The sequence below is a fragment of the Megalops cyprinoides genome, chromosome 17 (genome assembly GCF_013368585.1).
Source record: "Megalops cyprinoides isolate fMegCyp1 chromosome 17, fMegCyp1.pri, whole genome shotgun sequence".
NCBI classification, from domain to species: Eukaryota; Metazoa; Chordata; class Actinopteri; order Elopiformes; family Megalopidae; genus Megalops; species Megalops cyprinoides.
The window spans coordinates 14,618,310-14,637,055 of record NC_050599.1 but is presented as its reverse complement, the minus strand read 5'-3'; the positions used below and the strand labels follow the sequence as shown (position 1 = coordinate 14,637,055).

Here is an 18,746-nt window from a genome sequence, read left to right as displayed (position 1 = left end):
TAAACCTTCACAAAAATCATTCAAGCATGCTGCTCAGTTTAATTGCATTAGGTGAAAACCCTCTTGTTAATATCGCCCTGCCATCCAGTGCGACCAGGGGTATACCAAGCGGGTGGTGGCTTTTTAGCTGGCAGACAGGTATTGTGTAACACAATTCACTCTCCCAGTGCACTCCACGCAAGGTGAAGCTTTGTACAGACAAAAATCAAGCTCTTATTACTACACAAAAAATTCTAACGTTCCTCATGCTGACCTTGCACGCAGACAGAAGTTTCAAAACACATTTGCCTTTGAGACGGACTCAGCTGCAAGTATGAGCTATGCAGCATAAACAAAACAACTATCGACACATGTTTCAGGGCACATGCAAAAATACATATTTCTCTGCCATGTTTTTGTCATGTTGGTTTGGTCTGGTCTTATCTTACAGTTCTATGTTTCCTGCTTCCTGACACTGAGTCCAATACTAGGCGGAGAGCCATATGGCCTTCAGGTTATTTTCCCTGTTTGTTTTCCACACAAACCTCTGCCCTGGAAACTGCTAGAGGAGAGGCTTGGGCGTCATGTTTACTAACACTGACATTACTGAAGGTCAGGATCATGGAAATGTGTGCTCCCAGTTACCACAGGGCCTATGCGCCTCTCACTATGCAAACTGACAATTACTGTGCAAGAGGCAGAAATGACCCAGTTTATGCCTTTGACTTCTGAAAAAAAAAACCTACCTGCAGCATACCTTCTGCAAACCTATTTTGTGACTTTTTCCCTTTCTGCTCCCAGATCCATCAGCTTGGAATGTTAAGCTCAACTTTTAGAATTTTGAACAAAAATACACAGCAGATGCAAAGCAGCCATTTATTTTTGCTTCCCAGTTACACTTGCAAAGATGAATCAGAAGCTCCACCAGGCAATCTCTCTTGTGTCACCCAGTGATGTTCCCACCACTGGCAAAATTAGTATCCAATGGATGGGAATGCTTGAACTTTAAACTCACCCTAAGTGCTTTGCTCCAGCCCAGTCGGGGGGTTTGGCATCTACTTGTCTCTAACCTTAGATTCCCCTATGTTTCTAACAGCAGGGTCCCCTAAGGGCTGGTTCAGGGAGCCACACAACCTTATACAGCCAAAATGTCAGAGATTAATAATAGCCAACCCTTTTTTATCATTACCATCATTTTCTAATTTACATATGAACAGACATAGCATTTCTGTAAAAGTGACTAAATCGCTCCACGTCCCAGCCATTTCTGTCCTTCAGACTCCTGTGCTGTTCTCTCAGGAGCAGCCTGTGTAAGTCATGCAGACATCTGGGCTCAGCCTGGGCTACTCCTGCACTTGATTGCTTGCACTGATTTAGAGGCCAGTCAGTCCAAGCTCAGTGCCTCTGCTCCCTAATTGGGCCCTGTCAGCACTCCCAAGCCTCATTCTCCCAGGGCTTTGATACATCTGCATTGATAAAATTAATTGGTGACCAGATCCCATGCTTAAAATGTTCGTTACGATAGTTGGGGGGAAAAAATGCTCAGCGATACATGGCCAGACGGTTATTAAATATAATTTGGCCTTCTGTCGAGAAACAGGTCTTGACAGCTATGAGCGTATCATAACCAAACAGCTGCTGAAATCAACATTAAGCTCTGCACTGGAATAGCGCCCAGACTGAGACAGATGTTAGTTGGCCAGCCTTTTTACAGACACTGTGTGCTACTGACACTAAGACCATAGATGTGAACCCCCCCCCCCCCCCCACCTCACCCTCCCAACCCCACACAAACACACACACTCAACGACATACCCAAATGAGATTCTGCTGCTAAATGACTGCGTCTCTACAACCACTTACATCCTATTTTGGAGGGAGGGCGCATCAGATTTTGTGAGCTCAGCACCTACCACACCACAGCACACCATTAGCATACTAAAGGCAGAGTCAAAGCACATACTGCGACTGCTGCCATTTGCATTTTGAACTGTTGCAAGTCACAGTGGACCCATTGTGTATTTCATATTCGGCTTTCCTTACACTGTAATTCTGATCTTGACCCCCATCTCCCCAACCCAACAAGATCAACTGAAACTGCTGGGACCTGAACGGAGCAGAATTTGTGCACTAATTAAAACATGCGCATTACAAGGTACACAAGGCAATGGCATGTACTGTGAATATATAGTGTCTTTGTCAAACAGTGCTGAGTATATGCTTGCTGGTGCATGGAGGCAGCCTTGCCTGTAGTTTATGAGTCATTATATCCCTGGGGAACAGCTGTTCTATGCAATTTAACTCTGAAAAAGCTTGCACTTCTGTAAGGATTGTAAGACTCTGCTTTCTGTGACCATGGTCACAACATCTGCACAGAAAAGTTCAAACCGTCAGATGGAGTCCTCTCTCCCACTGCTGACAGATAACTCTCAGTGGAACACAACAAGAAAATGTCACATTTGCACTACAGTATTAATCGCTTTAAAAATTCTGCTACGTGGTGAATTATAAAGCCGAACTGGACGGAGGAGTCTAAATTACAATATGACCTGTTTTATGATATGTGTATCATATATTTACATGTATATGTAAGCAATACCAACCACATTTTGTAAGCCTAGAACCCTCCAAGAGCATTTTCCACAGTACCTCTCTGATTACTTAAAGACAACAAAATCATATACAAAAACTTGTCTGAGTATCAAAGTGCAGTTTGCGTGCAGAAATAGCTACATAATTTAGAAACTGGATGAAAGGAAAGATTTGTGCTTTCATTAAATCCTACTTTGAAAGGGGCTGTTTCTACTTTCATTGCAGCGTTCTGTTAATTGTCTACCTTTTCACACAGAATCACCTGCAAGATGGCTGAGTTATAATAGTGGCTACGTATCACCTCGGAGAGTTGTGTCAGTACTGTTTATGTGTGGAACTGCCATGCAGAGCAAGTATACATGACACCCATCTCTCTGAATACATTAATTGGCATTTAATTGTTCCCTCTGGTGGTGCCATGGGCAAATCAAACCAATTAGCTGAGTACATTAAGACCAGCAGCAATGCCAAATCGTACTTCAGCTTGCAACTGCCATAAAAGAAAAGGGAGAGGTGATGAGAGACATCTCTCCTGCCACTTAGCGTTCCTCTCGAAGACATGAATTATGAATCACTGCTGCAGACAGAAACAGTGGGCCCGGTGGATTCAGGTACAGCCATACAAAGACATTACAAGTTCAGAGGAAAGTTTTCTGCTACCATAGCAGAGTTCCTGGGACGAACAGCATCCCCCTCAATGTCTTGTCTGGTGGCTGCATAAAAAAGCAGTTGCACACTCCTTGCACACCGCTAAAAGCACACAGAGTTCAATTATACAGACCTGCATATCCAACTTAAATATGGTGAAGGTGCACCACAAAACCGTGTTGTTTCCACATATTAAAGACCACTTAGTCTACATCCATTCAAACACACAGAGCCTGACCTTGAATTAAAAATAATAACCATTTTGCTTTCTGATGTGCCAAGACTCTTCATAGACCTTTTAGTCATTTGTGCTCATCCAGTGTGTACTGAAAAAATGACATAATATGCTGTAAGCTCTAGCTTCAGAAAATCCAGGATTGTCTTTCTGCGAAGGAGTGCTTTCAGACTGCTCACTTTTACTAACACATCAGAAAATGTCAGGCTCTGTAATTGATATGTGCATCTGAATAAATTACATCAATTTACTTTTTATTGCACAGTCTACGAAATGTTAAAAATGGTCTCAGCGTTCAGTATAATGGTTTCCTATCATTAACGAGATCTATTGATTGTCGGCGCACAGGGCGCTGTATTGATTTACAAATTTAGAATTTCACTACGGCAGTGTAGGCCATTTGGATGCCATTAAGTAGCCCAGTCATAACTTACAACATAATTGGATCACAGGGCAATTTCTCTCGCAAATGGTTGTGCAGAGATCCAATTTACTTGTTCATTCATCAATGAAAGTAGAAATCTTACCTTATCAGATGTCCAAGATTTATAATAATGCCTGTGTTTAAATGACGGAGAATGCTGCCCTTTCACCCAATAAAGGTAGGAATAATTGTTCATTCTAATGCTAGGTCTTGTGCTAACCTTCTTGAATGATTAGGGGAAAAATAAAAATGAGAACAGTCTGTTGTAGCAATTCATTTTCCATTGGAAATCGTCGATGACAGCGATACCCTGTTAAACTGCAGTTTAAATGAAACCGAAAATGTCACCATGCGTTGGGAGCGCTGCCACCAGTTTGGAAGATAGGCCTGCAGTCTGCGTGAATCAGAGAGGCTTGGAACAGTCTTCATTTATGGATAAGAGACTCCGGAGACAGCAACGGGCCATGTTCAGAACTGCAACATAAACCGAAACGAGGGGCAGCGACTGTCGGTTGAATAAATGGCAGCTTCAATTAACAGTGCTCACACGGTTCTCTGTGACTGCGCTTATCAGTTAATAGCCCTGGGACAAGGTGCTCCCTCTGTAGTTAACCACACGCGAACTTTGCCTGCCCGCTCGTTCCCCCGGCAGCCAGCGGTGTGCCGCCATTCGACACAGCGGCGGCGAAGGGACGGGGGTCCTGCAGCAGACGTTTGAGAAAGTCTAATTTTGCATGTGATTTAACACTCCGCTAGCTAACCTGAGGCCCTCGCATCCATTATATCACTCCTGTATGAGCACAGGGCTTGAAGACACGGTGAGGAATGTGTATGCCAAGCTCCAATGATTATGATGAATTTATTTCCCTCACGCTAGCTCCATTCACTCCTTACACTGTATTCCATTTAAGCTGCTCGAATTAATCTGTTAATTCTAATAGCACACAGTACGTCTCACTTGACAAAATCCATTTTAAAAATATATTGTGCTTTAACTATAGTCCTGACAATCTTCGATAGGGGAGCTTGTTATATAAAGCCATCTAATAACACTAGTTGTCTCCAGAAGAACAGTTATAAATATAGCATGTCTGTAAGAATAGCAGGTATAGAGAACATGCAAACCAAAAGATTTTCTATAACTCAACATTGTAAAATATTCTATTCAGACCACAGCAAATACAAGAAAAGTTCACACGCTCTGAGAAATAATGCTTTTTTCTGTAGTATTTCCTTAATCCTTGGTGAGAATTGACAGACACTGACTTCATTTGCATTTTTTATCTTTTCCAAAATCCCATCGCACAAAAAAAGCTGTTGAAATAATCAATCTTCCAATTCCTTTTGTACTTCTAAAGCTGAACTGTACTAGCATGCAAAGGCATTTCTTACAGTGATTTAATCTTCTGAATGTTTGATATGAAAGAGCCTCTGCCTCAGAAGTCTCATGTCTGCAGACTCTGGGCAGAGCTACCCCTCGTATTGACGACAAGTGATAAAACACTTTGAAATCTGACATCCACCCGTCAACGCTGGCAGCAGCATCACGGCTGGCATGCCATCTTGCCTGTTCATAAAATAGTAAGGAAGTGTGGCTCAAAGAGGCTTTTCATGTTCTACAAATGGATGCTCTATGTGACTATTCACATCACCCAGTCAATGTTCAGGCACTATGCATTAAAGGCTTGCACTGTGTTATGAGTAGCTCTACACATTACTTTTTTGTTGTTCTCAGAGGTTTGTTAATTCAGGAAGTCAGAAACATTCTCCTGTTCAACTGCTGACAAGCTTATGTCTTAAATAATTGCATTTAACACCACATTTGAAGGGTAAATTATATTTTAAAACGTCCTTTCTGTAAGTGTTCAGTGCAATACAGCCCTTTTTAGTTCCTGTAGAGAACATGAGTCAATGCCTTGCATCATAACTGCTCTTTGTATTGAAATGTCAAGATTTTTTTTCAGCTTTTTCTTTCTTTTCTTTTTTTACCTCATCTGCCTCTTGAACTCTCCTGCTCTGCAAACAGGCTTTCCCAGTAAAAGACTTCTCTTTTATGGTGCGTTTGATAGTCTGCTCCCACACCTTCTGTCTCGGCTGTGGCCCAAACTGATTACAGCAAATCAGATGCACATGCTCGCTGGGCTGGGAAAGGGCTGAATGTGTAGCGCTTTTTAAAGTGCATTATCAGTTTACTGTAATCCATTTAAAAGGATGCCAGTGCACAGACAGCCATGTGAGGATACAAGCCAGGCTTGTCACAGATGCGCCAATTCTGCACAACAGAGCAGAACCTTACTGTCATGGGACAGAAATACAAGCCCCCCCCCCCCCCCCCCCCCCCCACCCCCAAATCCAGCCCAAAAACGAATAATCTTCCTCATTGATCCCATCAAAAACAACGTCAGAATGGAAAAAATCTTGGTTTTACTCAGAGATTCTGATCTTAAGCTTCTGATGCTATGTTTTGGCTTTGAGAGGCATTAAACATTAGCTGTTTATCAGCACATGAGGAGATCTCCAAAATGGATTACCCATTCACAGAGTAAATGGTCACCTATTGCAGTTCTGCTATTCATGCGGAAAGATTAAGAATGATGACAAAATGACAGAAACAATGCCTGTTAAACATGTTCATGAGCTGAACATGCACCCACTCAGCAGGATGGGGTGACAATGAGTAACTACGGAATTAAGTCAAAGGCTATTAATGTGCAGAAATTCTCTAATATTAAATCTTACCATCTGCTGGGTTGGCAAAAACAAGAAAGAGTAGGACCCTGAAATCTTGTCGGTTTTATACAAATCTTCCTTGCAACAGTGCATATGAGGTCTGCACTGTATTATGAAGAACAGCGAAAGACACTGATTTACTGTGCCACCACGAAAGCAGAATTACAGTGCTCCTTATCTCACATCTCGAAATTGCATATATTCACACTGACTAAATGGAGCTGGAAATTGAATACACAGGGCACATAATATGACACGGTTATTCAAATCTACAGCAACAGCCAATGTTGCACCAAAGACCACAATGTTGAATTAAACTATATGTTTACCTATTGCTATTATCTTTTGAGAACAACTCCCACAATGCATTTATAACCTTTGGGCAGCAAAGCTGCCAAGCCATGTCAGCTTGCCAAAAATTGTCTGACTGTGGTTATATGAACATTTTGTAGATGTACAATGTATTGTACATGGTGAGAGACTTGCTGTACTGACCATACAGAGAGAGTGAAATAAAGCAGTCAGTGTGTGAATGCTGACACTGAGAGCACGGGAATAGCAGAGGACCTATATTAGGTGTGTGACAGCACTGGTTGTAATTCGATAGACCTCTTAGCACTTTAGCGATGTCTCTGCTAGACAGAACACTGTCTCGCTGCCCATCCCAAGGTCTTTTCGAGCAGTCTCTCACCCGACATTTGGGATGTCATGCACATTCCTGTGGCTTGCTAACAAGAGTTAAAAATATGCAACTCCAACCACATAAGATTCAACAACCGTTGCCACTTCTCAATGGTGGCTGACTGCTAAAGTTGGTAAACATGGTCTCATGGACTTGGCCCGGTACACTCCTCTCTTTTTGCCTGTTCACAGAATCACAGAATTCACAGAATTTTTGCCTGTTGTATAGTAATCACAATGCAACCTCACAAACAGGAGCTAACGTCTTACACGTGCCCTGAAACAGAAGCATTCACTTGTTCAATGATTGCCTGTCTGTGAAAAAGGACTGGAGAAGAAGACAGCAGACAGAACAGATCTGCAGGTGTGAAACATAAGGCAGTGAATACACCAGCACGCTTGTGAATACACCATATCTGCACACCATGTGTTTGTAGGGCAGACGGAGCTGGTGGTTGCACTGGTTCCAAACTCTTGCATCATGAACCAGCACTGTGTGTGGGCTCCCAGTAAGCAGGGCGGTTCTGTGGCCCAGACTAGGTACATTGCAGAGGCAATCCCTCTTGACTCACGAAAGGTCAAAGGTCAAGGCAATGCTAAAAGTTGTTGTGATGTGACTGGGTAAAGCTGACATTCTGAATTGGGGGGGGGGGGGGGTAAACTGATCTCCCTGCCTGACTGGATGCCTGTAGGGTTCAAAAGAGCTCACACAGATTCTGCACGATATTTATGTAGCATACCAGCATACTCATTGCAGTATGTCTGTATCAAGAAAACAGCAAAGAAAATGCAGAGGCATACACTTGAGTAAAATGGGGACATCCCTAGCCTCCTCTATTGGTGAACTAACCCACACAGCTGCTTGTTGAGACGATAAGGCAAACCCAAGATAACATTTTTTGCATTCATCATTTCCAGACCATGAGATAATTATCTCTGGATTACAAGTGGCTGGCTCATGGTCATCAGGCCCATATCACAGTTTGACTAAATAATGGTTTCCTCCAGATCTCAAGATAAGTCTGGAGTACAAGAAAACCAAACACATTGTCTCAGAATTTTGATAAAATGGAAATGGCTCTGAGAAAACATTGTCTGTGTATCAGATTCTAATATAGTTTTGAGCAGTATTCACTTTGAGATTGTGGTTTGTGCAGAACAAAAGTGCAGTTTCTGCTATTTTAGGTTTTGAGCATTGCTAACTACACCCAAAATATGCGACACATTTAAATCTAGACCTGAAGTCAGCTATGAGTGTTTGAAACATTTTTCCAAACACACTGGCCCATTAATAATATCTACAATAATCCTAATAATCCTATCCTAACTACAAAAATCACAGAGACCTTCCAACACCAGTGAATGAAAACTGGTAAAACGGGTTGGGTAAACATTCTGGGAGAAGCACACGCCTGAGATGGTTCGAACAACGCTTTGAGCAGGAGAGCGCATCAGGGCGTGCATAGCTCCCGTTAGGATCCCACATTTCTCACGGAGATCCACGCGTCCGTTAATGGCTGTCAGCAAAGCGGAGCAGCAGGGCAGCAGCGCTGTGGAATCAGCCACCCCCACCCCCTTTTTCATCTGCGCCGCACTCTATTATCCCTCGCCATTTGCATGAATTATCTCATTAGGGCATCTGAAAAGAGGGACAGAAGCAAAGCCGCCCCCCCCCCCCCCAGGCCCTTCGCCGCTGCGGCTTCTGACAGTCCAATTACGTCTCGCTCGTGCCATCAGACTGCACGTTCACGCTTCCCTTTTTGACCGCACCGACCTGTTCACGCTTGCGTTTTTCACAGACACCCCCCTCACGCTTAGGATATCTGATAGAGTTGTCATAAAGAGTGCTCTCATAATCCATCTTGCTGTCTCAGCCATCGTTAAAGTCAAGCAGAGAAACGAGTGGTCATGCTGATGCCAACACTCAACACTCTTCTTCGTGTTTGGATTAGAATGTTGAAGCTAGGTCTCAGGCCTCTAACGTCGTGACTAAGGGATCATAAGTTCATATCCCAGGTCACGACAATGCTTCACTCCCTCTGAGCAAAATCATCTACACAATTTGTACCATTTTCATTATAAACGAAGATAAAATGTAAATGCAATATTTCAAATATAGCAAGTTGATCAGTCTTTTAAAAGGAACATTTTCTGTGAATGATACATGAAGACAGGAATTGCCTTTCCACCTCATATATGTAAATCATAATGCTTATAATTGATTGGCTTACATTAATCCATTTTCCAGTGTTCTCATCACACTGATTTCTTATTTTCTGTTGTGTAAGCTGATTACCCAGCATGCACCCAGTATCCTCCCAGAGATAAATGTCTCTCTTTCATTCATATAAAAAGAGCTTAGTAAGAGATTTTAAAGTGATTAATCTGTATATGAAGGTTTTAAAAAATTAACTTAGTAAGGTATGTGATGCTTCAGCAATCTTGATTTTAATATGGTTCTCTTTTTTATATCAAAGGTGAAAAATGAGCCACCTTAAAAAAGAACATAATCCCTTTCAATCTATCTCTCTTGCCTTTTAAATCAAGCTGACAGAGCAAGGCCGAGAAACACTGTTTTACTGGGGCTGTGAATGATTCATATTTTATTTCACGTATAATGGACTGCTGCCTTTTCAGGGGATGAGAGAATGTGTGAAGGGGAGTGATGGATCTGGCGTATTATTATCATTATTTCTTCATCTTGATTTCAGAGCAAAGCTTGCAGCTTGTTTTTACAGTCAGTAAGTGCTAAAACCTGGCATGATTCAAAGCATCATTTAGTTAAACAATGAAAAAAAAAAACTCCTAAGAGGTACCGAAAGTGTAATTATCTAATTTTCTGCGCTGTATTTTCCCCACAATCACGAAACCCCTGAGGCGTAATGGAGATTGATGTGAGCCTGAAGAGTAGAAGCGAAGTGTGGGGGAAAAAATGCAGACACAAATGCTCCTTGCAAAAACCTGCATTGATACCAGCCGTGCTCAAAACACAGAACACACTAAGGCTATGATTTCTCCCAGAGCAAAAGGATCGACAACGCCCAACGAAATTCTGCATAAGACAAGTGTCCGTGTCTTATATGCACAGATCATTCCAACTGGGTCTCATCTATTTTTGTCTACATCTATTAAGAGTCTAAATTATAATTTGCTACCATTCATGCATTCCTACATGTTATAATTATGTCACGTGACATATGTATGTGGCATGCATTTATTACTGCCTGCATATAGGGTCTCTAAGGCTGGTCACACATGACATTGGCTGGTAATACTGTGATACAGACTTGTGTTTTTGGAGCCAACACTGACAGTGGATATTCCAATCTGGCTTGCCGTCAAGATAAATATTACAGCAAAGAGATACTTGGCAACCACCGCAGAGATATTTCCAGTCTCGCTGATGAGGCATAACAGGGGCGAGGTTTCAGTTTTTGAGCAAATATGACTTTTTAAACAAAAGACGGCATGCCAGGAATGGCTTATTAATCTCTCAAGCCCCTTCGCTGTGTGTGAATCATCCAAACAGACTTCCTGGTGAACAGGGCTCTGACACCAGGCCCGAAGACTGCAGGGCCCCATCTGTCGGTAGGTGCCAACCCTGATGCCAATGTGAGAGTCTTGTTTCCATTCCCCTCACTAGGGGGCTCCACTAATATGAACTTATTACCTGTCATGTCAGACCCAGGAGCGCTGAGATAATACTCTGAGAAGGGATGCAGGCGGCTTCAGCTCAAATCAACATGAAAATAAAAAGGGAATCTCATGAAAAGGAGACATAAATTAAAAGAAATGAGATGGGGGTGAGGGCAGGGGGTTTACTTTGAACCTGGAAAGTTGTCTGTCATGTTGTTTCAGTGACTCACTGTTTTATTATGATTGGTTCCTATCTGTCAATGATTGACAGCACATTTGCTGGTGGGCATCATTAGTGGCATGTCTGCATGTGAATGCCTGTGGATCTCCCTAGAGCTACTGAATCCTAAAGTGTTTGGGTATACAGACCAAGATTTGGAGGTTCCTTGGCTTCATATCATCTCTGGTTTTTAATTAGGCTTGCTCGGCCCTTCTTTCTGTTTCGTGTCAAACTTATGAATGTGTTCTCAGAATCTAAAACATGAGTTAGATGATGAACACAACAGCTGTTCCCAATCCTCAGTGTCTGCCACACACTCCCTGTCTAGGCATGAACACAGAACTGGCCTGGTCGGGAGAGGCCAAAGTTAGCCCTTCGCCTGGGTGAGCCCTGCCATTTTGGTTCTTTTTTGGGTTTGGTTCTATAACTGCCCTCTGAAAAGTCTCTTGTTTTGTTTCTTTTACCATTCATTACACACACTCACACAAATAGGTTAGAAGTTTCCCTTTTCTCAGCTATTAATTCATTTGCTGTTACCTCGGGATTCGTTTAAAAGGGTAATCTTGGGTGGGACAGAGGGTGAGTTTGTAACAGTGCACTTGGCAACACTTCTTCATACCATCTGCCTTCAAAAGGGTTCTTTGTTTACCTTGATCAAATGCTCTCTGCTGACGCTCAAAGTTCATGTTTGTTGGTCTCGGATTGCTGCTCCCTTTTCCTCCAAATCACAGGCCTTGTTTGATTTCCCGTTTTTACATTACGGCGAAAAAGATGGTAAATGTGATGAATTACAATAAAACTAGTTCACCCTGATTATGATTTATAATGGCTAACTTTACTTTACTAATTTTACTATAATTCTGACACCTGGTCACCTATTAGTGATGTCACTATGAAGCAAGAAATCTCTGTAGATGATATAGAACCACAGAGACATACTCATTTGTAAATAGTAAACACCTGCAATGCTTTTTCAATGTCCACTGCAGTTGGTAAATAAAAACAAATCCATGCTTTGTTAGATAAGGTAGGTTCATAATTCAGTTTTAGGTCCTTCCTGTTTACCGTCATCCAATATGCTGGTATTAACAACACTTTCTAGAGTTGTAAAAGTTTAATTAAAACATTTAATGTTTTCTTCACTGGAGTCAAGCTACAACAACAGTGATGTGCTGAATACTGACATCAGCCTGAATAGCAAAATTATGTCTGCAAAGACATGTACCCTTCCTAAAAACACTCAAACTAAAAAGGTCTCTATAATTTCATATGTGGTGTAATGTACGGTGTAATATTTATGAAATAACACTCTTTGACTGAGAATGATGTTTCAGAAGTACAGTGAACCCAAAGCTGTCACAAGATGTCACAGGAACTTATGCAGCTCTAAGATGTTGCTGAAAGTGAGTGACAGGAAGTCAGAGGTCATCAGGTCATGTTTCCTATTTACTCCACAACTAATGAGACGAGCAGACAACAGCTTTGAATATTTCAATGAACATCTTTACTCTTGCCAATAAAATCCTGACACCAGAACAAGCAATTCGTAACGGTTGAGATTTTAGCATTCTACTCTGGTTTCAGGCATTTGGCCCATGTGGCCACTTGGCCCTGAGTGCCCTCGGAAGAGGATCGTGCAAACTGAGACATGTTTGAATCTGTCCTGGGAGCTCAATCTCCTTCTCCTCATTATGACAAAATGTCTTGAAGTAAGCCATCTCACCCTAATCATGACAATGTAAGACATACAAATGACAGTGCCCAATAGTGCTTTCCACATTTCTTTATACCCCCGATTAAGCAGAGACAAAAAAATTATATATTAGAAAAATGTACAGTGTAACAACATGCGAGGCTCTGTACAATGTTATTATGGTTAAAGTATTTTTAGAACTTTGTGAAGGGGGAAAAGATTCTTAATTTTTTTGTTATATCATGTTTTTTGTTTCCATTTAATAAGGGATATGAAAAAATATGGAGGTCACTATAAATGCTGCCTTGACCATGCCTTGTGTTGTGAGCATGCTCTGTATTTTGAGAATGTTCTATGTTCTGAGCATGCTCTGTGCCGACACGTACATATTGGCAGGGAGCCAAGTGACACAGCAATGCCCTGGCATCCTGCTAGCACCTGCCCGATCCCTGTCTCCGCCATCAGAGCGGCTCATAAAAGACGCTCATTTTCGTCTCTGCTTTCTGCCGCCCAGCCGTATAGTGCAAATTATGTCATCAGTGCCGAGCCTTTCGCTGCAGCTAACAAGCCACTCTGAACTCCTGGAAATGAAGCCAGCCTCAGCTGGGAAAATCAATAGAAGCTGCCCGTTCCCACCCTTTAAACCTGCCTCTGCCGATTGCATTTGGAGCTGTGGGATTGGCGTGTTGGCCCATCTCTGTCCGCTGAGGATGCAGAGAAGGCAATTCGGCCAGGATCGCCTGCCCTCAGCGCTGACCCCTGGAGCCTCATCTACAAGTGAGACCCGCAGCCAACAGCACATTACTGACTCCCATCAGCTAAAACAGACACTTCCTGGAAATCTCTCCCACTAGTTACCATATGGAGACACAACATCGATCTCTGTATTCAGGACACCAATGCTCATTGCTGAGAAGTGGAAACAAAGAGAATCGCTATGCTCATCTTACGTGATCAGACACAGGCCGTGTCATGGAAATTAACTGATTTAAATAAACATATTTAAGGAATCAGGGTATTCAGGTCTGTGCTTTTATCAAACATGCTATGAAACAATAAATTCAGCCATCACAGAGTGAGTTTAATGTGGTTTTTTACTGTATTCGTTCTATGCTTTCTATGCTCTGTTCCAGACTTTGGAAAGTGCAGTCATCCCATAACTTTGAAATTGCCAACTGTACATTATGCTTGTCTCACTTGAACATCTTCTACATGTGCCCTGATGTGCAGCAAATGCAGTCCTCCAAAAAACCTTCACTCCAACAGTGACTGTTTTTCGCAGCACAACTCCCACAAGCACCAGAAGAGCAAAAGTCAATTGGAGGATAGGTACACCTCCCTGATGTCCTCTGAGTGGCAAAGAGCCGCCCTGAGATGTGCAAGGTGCCGAGAAGGTGGTGAGATGATGGAACCCCAGGTGATGCAGCCCATCCTACACCAGCAGAATGAGAACAATTGTGACCCGACGCCTTGGACTCCTAGTCGCTGTAATACACCTTTATATTATAATCACTATACAAAATATTAAATACTTGCTGAGCAAACATCCTTATCCAGGGTTTTACTTACATTTTACACATTTACTGAAGCAATTCAATTCAGGTTTGAAAACTGGAAAATCTACCAGTCACATGCCCCTTTCCCCACAGACTGCCGCACTGCCACCCACTACATTTGATGAGAATAGAACAGCATCTTCACCGAAGTATGAGTTTACTGTAGGAGAGCTTCAAAGGGATCTCACACCAACAATACATCCAATAAAATGTTTTCACAGCCAGGTATTTTTCTTCCTTTGTTTTTTTTTATACATTTCAGAAGATGCTATTTCAGCTGAGTTCAGGAATAATGTTAAACTGGGTAACCCCGAGTGTTGTATGCCCTATAAATGTCCTGGGATCAATGTCCTCAACAGTCTGAACTAATGGCAGTGAGGGGGAACAGAACCAGTCCCCTACACAAGGCTCTATGAGACCATTAACCCCACAGTTAATGCCTCACTTAGTCAGCACTTGGTCAGCAAGTTTAGTACCGCACACAATATACCCTCTTTGCATTCTGTTGCCTCTCCATCCGCGAAGGAGACGCAGATTTTAGACTACTGTATGGCAGCACAGTGAAATATGCAGATCATTTGCACTTTAAAATTTGGGGGGAGTGCAGTTTAATTGAGGGCATCAGAATAAAAGAAATTTAATGAAAAGATGGAGAGGGGTATTTTACACGAACTGCAGCGTATGTGGCAATTATCACTTTCACTGCGGCTTGTGGCATCATGCCACAGCTTCCTCCCGACAGATGAATTTGCTGTCATCTGTTAAAAACTATATCCTCCTTCCTGGGCTGAGCACAGAACAATGTAGAGAAACAAGCAATCCTTCAGCGCAGAGGAAGCCCAGCCTGACAGCTAGAGTGTGATCTAGAATAATGTGGGGCATTTATAAAGGAAGTATTGCTTGAATAAAAAGAAAGCATGCACACTTGTGAACACACACACAGACTCTCACACACACACACACACACACACACACACACAAAGACACACAAACCAACTACAAATACATAAACACAAGAACATTTAACAAGAAACACACACACACACACACACACAACACACACATAATCCATTCAACATACAAAGACATGTAAACACCTAACAATATACACACACACATTCATACAATAGCGTGGATGGGAAAGTGCAGAGTGCAGAGTCAGTCTGTCACGCACGGTTAGCCGTTTGGAGCTGCAGACCCTGCCCCTGTCTCTGTGCAGTACCTGTAATGGCGGGTGTCTCGAAGGGCGCGGTTGCTGGGGATCCGCTCACATTCGCGCTGGTTGAAGGCATACAGCTTGTAGGGGTCTTGGCCCGGTTTCCACCGGCGGGCACTGAGGTAGTGTTTTTCTTCAAACTGATCGAGCAGGTCATCCCATTCCGCTTCGGTGAGCTGAAACACAGGCCAAGGACACGCCGTGGCTACATGAGAATCGTTCAGAATAATGCAGGCGCTAGGTTGATGCAATCAGTTTATTATTATTTTTTTGTAAATTTCCTTATTTATTTATTTTTTTTTTTGCTATGAGTCAGTATTCACTTGGCTCTGAACCTGAGTGCTTTTGAGATTACAGAGCTGATCCTCTCAGTGACCCTTTTTACAACACCCAACAATACCCAAGATCTTTTTTCGTTCCTTCAGCAGAATTTCTTTTGAAACTGCAAGAGCACAAAAAGGGATTTATCTCCGTAGAGTACATCTGCAATCATAACAGCTGGAAATTCTGTCAAATAAAAATTATGGTGAACCTGACTGCTAGTTGGCATCTCACATTTCAAAATCATCAGTAACAAGTAATGTCCTCTTTGGAATTGAGCATCAAATAACATTCTTAACTGCTCCATATATCAACTGTAAACCTTGACATTCATACTATGGAAATGTTCAGGTTCTGAAAAGATGTTCCTCTCCACATCCAGCCCCCAGTGTGCAAGTATCCTTTCTGAGAAAAGAAACACACTGTTTAATGTCGGAAAACTGCATTCGCCTGTAATTCTTGAGAGGGTGTATAAATTACAGTGTAATAAAACAATACCCATCTCCATTTTCTGCAACAACAGCAGCTTGAGAACACTAATAAACTGAATCCTCTCCTCCAAACTGCCAATATCCACTTTTTCCCCCTTTTTTTGCATCACTGATGCGGCAAATTTTATATCTGGGTCTATTAGCAGCAATAACAGCTGACTATAGCATCCTGGCAGGGTTTTGCTTGTAATTTACCAACTAACTGGTTGCTAGTTTCCCCCGGTGACTGTTTGAATGTGGGAGTAATGATGACTCCCTGCTGTAAAACCAGAAGACAGGAGAATGGCATTCTGGGAGAGGCTGTCAAGTCCCACGCCGGCTGCCGGGAAACAAAAAGCAGCCGCCTCCGAGGCGAGAGCTTACACCAAATATGAATCATCCCCTGCAGATGTAATGGGATTAAACCTTATTTCTTATGCAACGCAGGAGCACAGAGGTGATCGCTGGCCTTTGAAACAACAATGATGTCCGCTGGTGTGTTTCCCTGGGTTGCGGTTTATTGCATCAATACACCCTAACATGATCCCCCTTCAGGATGTCAGGAGGTTCTGCTGAAGATTTTGACAAAGGATATTTTCTGTTTCGCTTTGGAACGTATATAATTTAGCTTTTATCTTCTGACACAAGCCATCATTTTCATCAAGGGTGAAAGAGGATATACACTATACAGGTTACTTGGGGAAACAATGAATTTTTCAATTATTTCAAAATAATTTAAAAAAATGTCAAAAAATATAGTTTTTTTTTGTTTGTTTCTGCTTAATATTCCTCCAAAGCTAAAATGTTTTATTATTTTCTATTTTTCTAGCCCCTTCCAGTTTCTTCTAAACTGATGACCTGCAATTTTTACTTGTTTGTTCTCTCCCACAAACTTGTTTATGAAAGCACTGTCATATTTTCGCTGCTGTGCGCGAATACAAATTCACAGTTTTTATCACCTTGTTTCCTATAGTACAATACATCTGGTTCATAGCATCAGCCACTGATGAGTATGGTGTTGTTCTTATCCGGGAATGGATGTGAATTTTTTTTTCCTCTACAGTAGGGGGGCTGAACTGTAAGAAATGGGAATTGGTGGAGGTTGACATTTTTTTACAACTTCCAGATGATGAAGAACTGATAACGAAATGATGAATTCCACTGGGGCTTTTGAGAAGGCAATTGCGGTTTAAATCTCCAGAAACTGTTTTCGTTATGAGATCCTACAGTGTAATGACAAAAGCAAGGAGTTACTTCTCTGTCTTCACAAAATAACCAGGGCAACCTGTTATTTTTCTTCTGATGCTGCTGCTTGCAGTGAGAGTTGTGGGTTCAAACGCAGGCCCTGAGAGCATTCACAATGAGCCGCGTTCACAGATGCGTTCCAACGCTCCTCGTTTTCCAGCCCTGAAACAACCCGTACATCTCATTTAACACATGCACAAACAACCATGAAGGCAACACCCGTGTGTGGGTGCTCGACAGTGACCACAATGCGCTATGGTCCTGAGTAAGAATATACCATCTACGTACTGACTCTTTCCACTCTCAAAAAAGCAACAGTAACCACCCCGAGGAAGGAGCAGCCCCCAGGTTAGGAGGATGTTAATGAGATGGTGGGTCTTTGAAGCTTTCTGTGTGGAGAATTCCTGTGTAAGCACGCTCCCCCGCACGTGCTGCCAATCTGAGGGAGATGTCATGCCCTGCCGATTTACAAGAGCCACAACACCGTCCTTATAGCCTGTAATAGTGGTGGGTAATTGCAGATGTCTGTTTCTGAAGATAGACTGCTTAGCATGATAATGGTTACAGCACAGCAAGAGCCTAGCATAACTTATGCCAGCTGTCTGGGAGTGCCTTCTGTAATGGAAAATATTAATAAAACGTTTTCATCATGACACTTCATTATCATTCTCTCTTTCTGCAATGAAAGAAAAAATAAGGAGATATTATTTAGAAAACGTTTAGGTAGTTTTTTTTTTCTTAGATTAACTGAGTTAATTCAATACGTTGATCTCCTCTGATAGAGGGATGAACTGAGAAACAATAGCGATCTTAAAACACCTGAGCAGATATTGAATGGACTTAGTTGCTTTGACCTCACAAAGCTAACAGAATGACAGAAGTCAGAACTGGTCCAACTAAACACAAGGAAGTCATGTGCTTCTATTGATCACATACCCACTATATAACATTTCAAGCAAAATGTTGCTTTATAACACATTCAACAACAGCACAGCACAGGGTTCAGTATTCATTTAAGAAAGCTGAATTCTCCTGCAACTGGACAACAAAGAAAGCCTGACGATCAGGTATATAGTAACAAGGTCTGGCTTCGATTTCAG

At 42.2% G+C, this 18,746-nt stretch overlaps 1 protein-coding gene across 1 annotated transcript in view; it reads right to left on the bottom strand.

The window, feature by feature from the left end:
• Positions 1 to 18,746, bottom strand: part of galnt14 (UDP-N-acetyl-alpha-D-galactosamine:polypeptide N-acetylgalactosaminyltransferase 14 (GalNAc-T14)) — a 64,432-nt gene that overhangs the window by 36,369 nt on the left and 9,317 nt on the right. Inside the window, exon 2 of the mRNA XM_036549715.1 lies at positions 15,617 to 15,786. Coding sequence (XP_036405608.1) covers positions 15,617 to 15,786 — 170 coding nt within the window. The remainder of the gene's footprint in view (positions 1 to 15,616; positions 15,787 to 18,746) is intronic.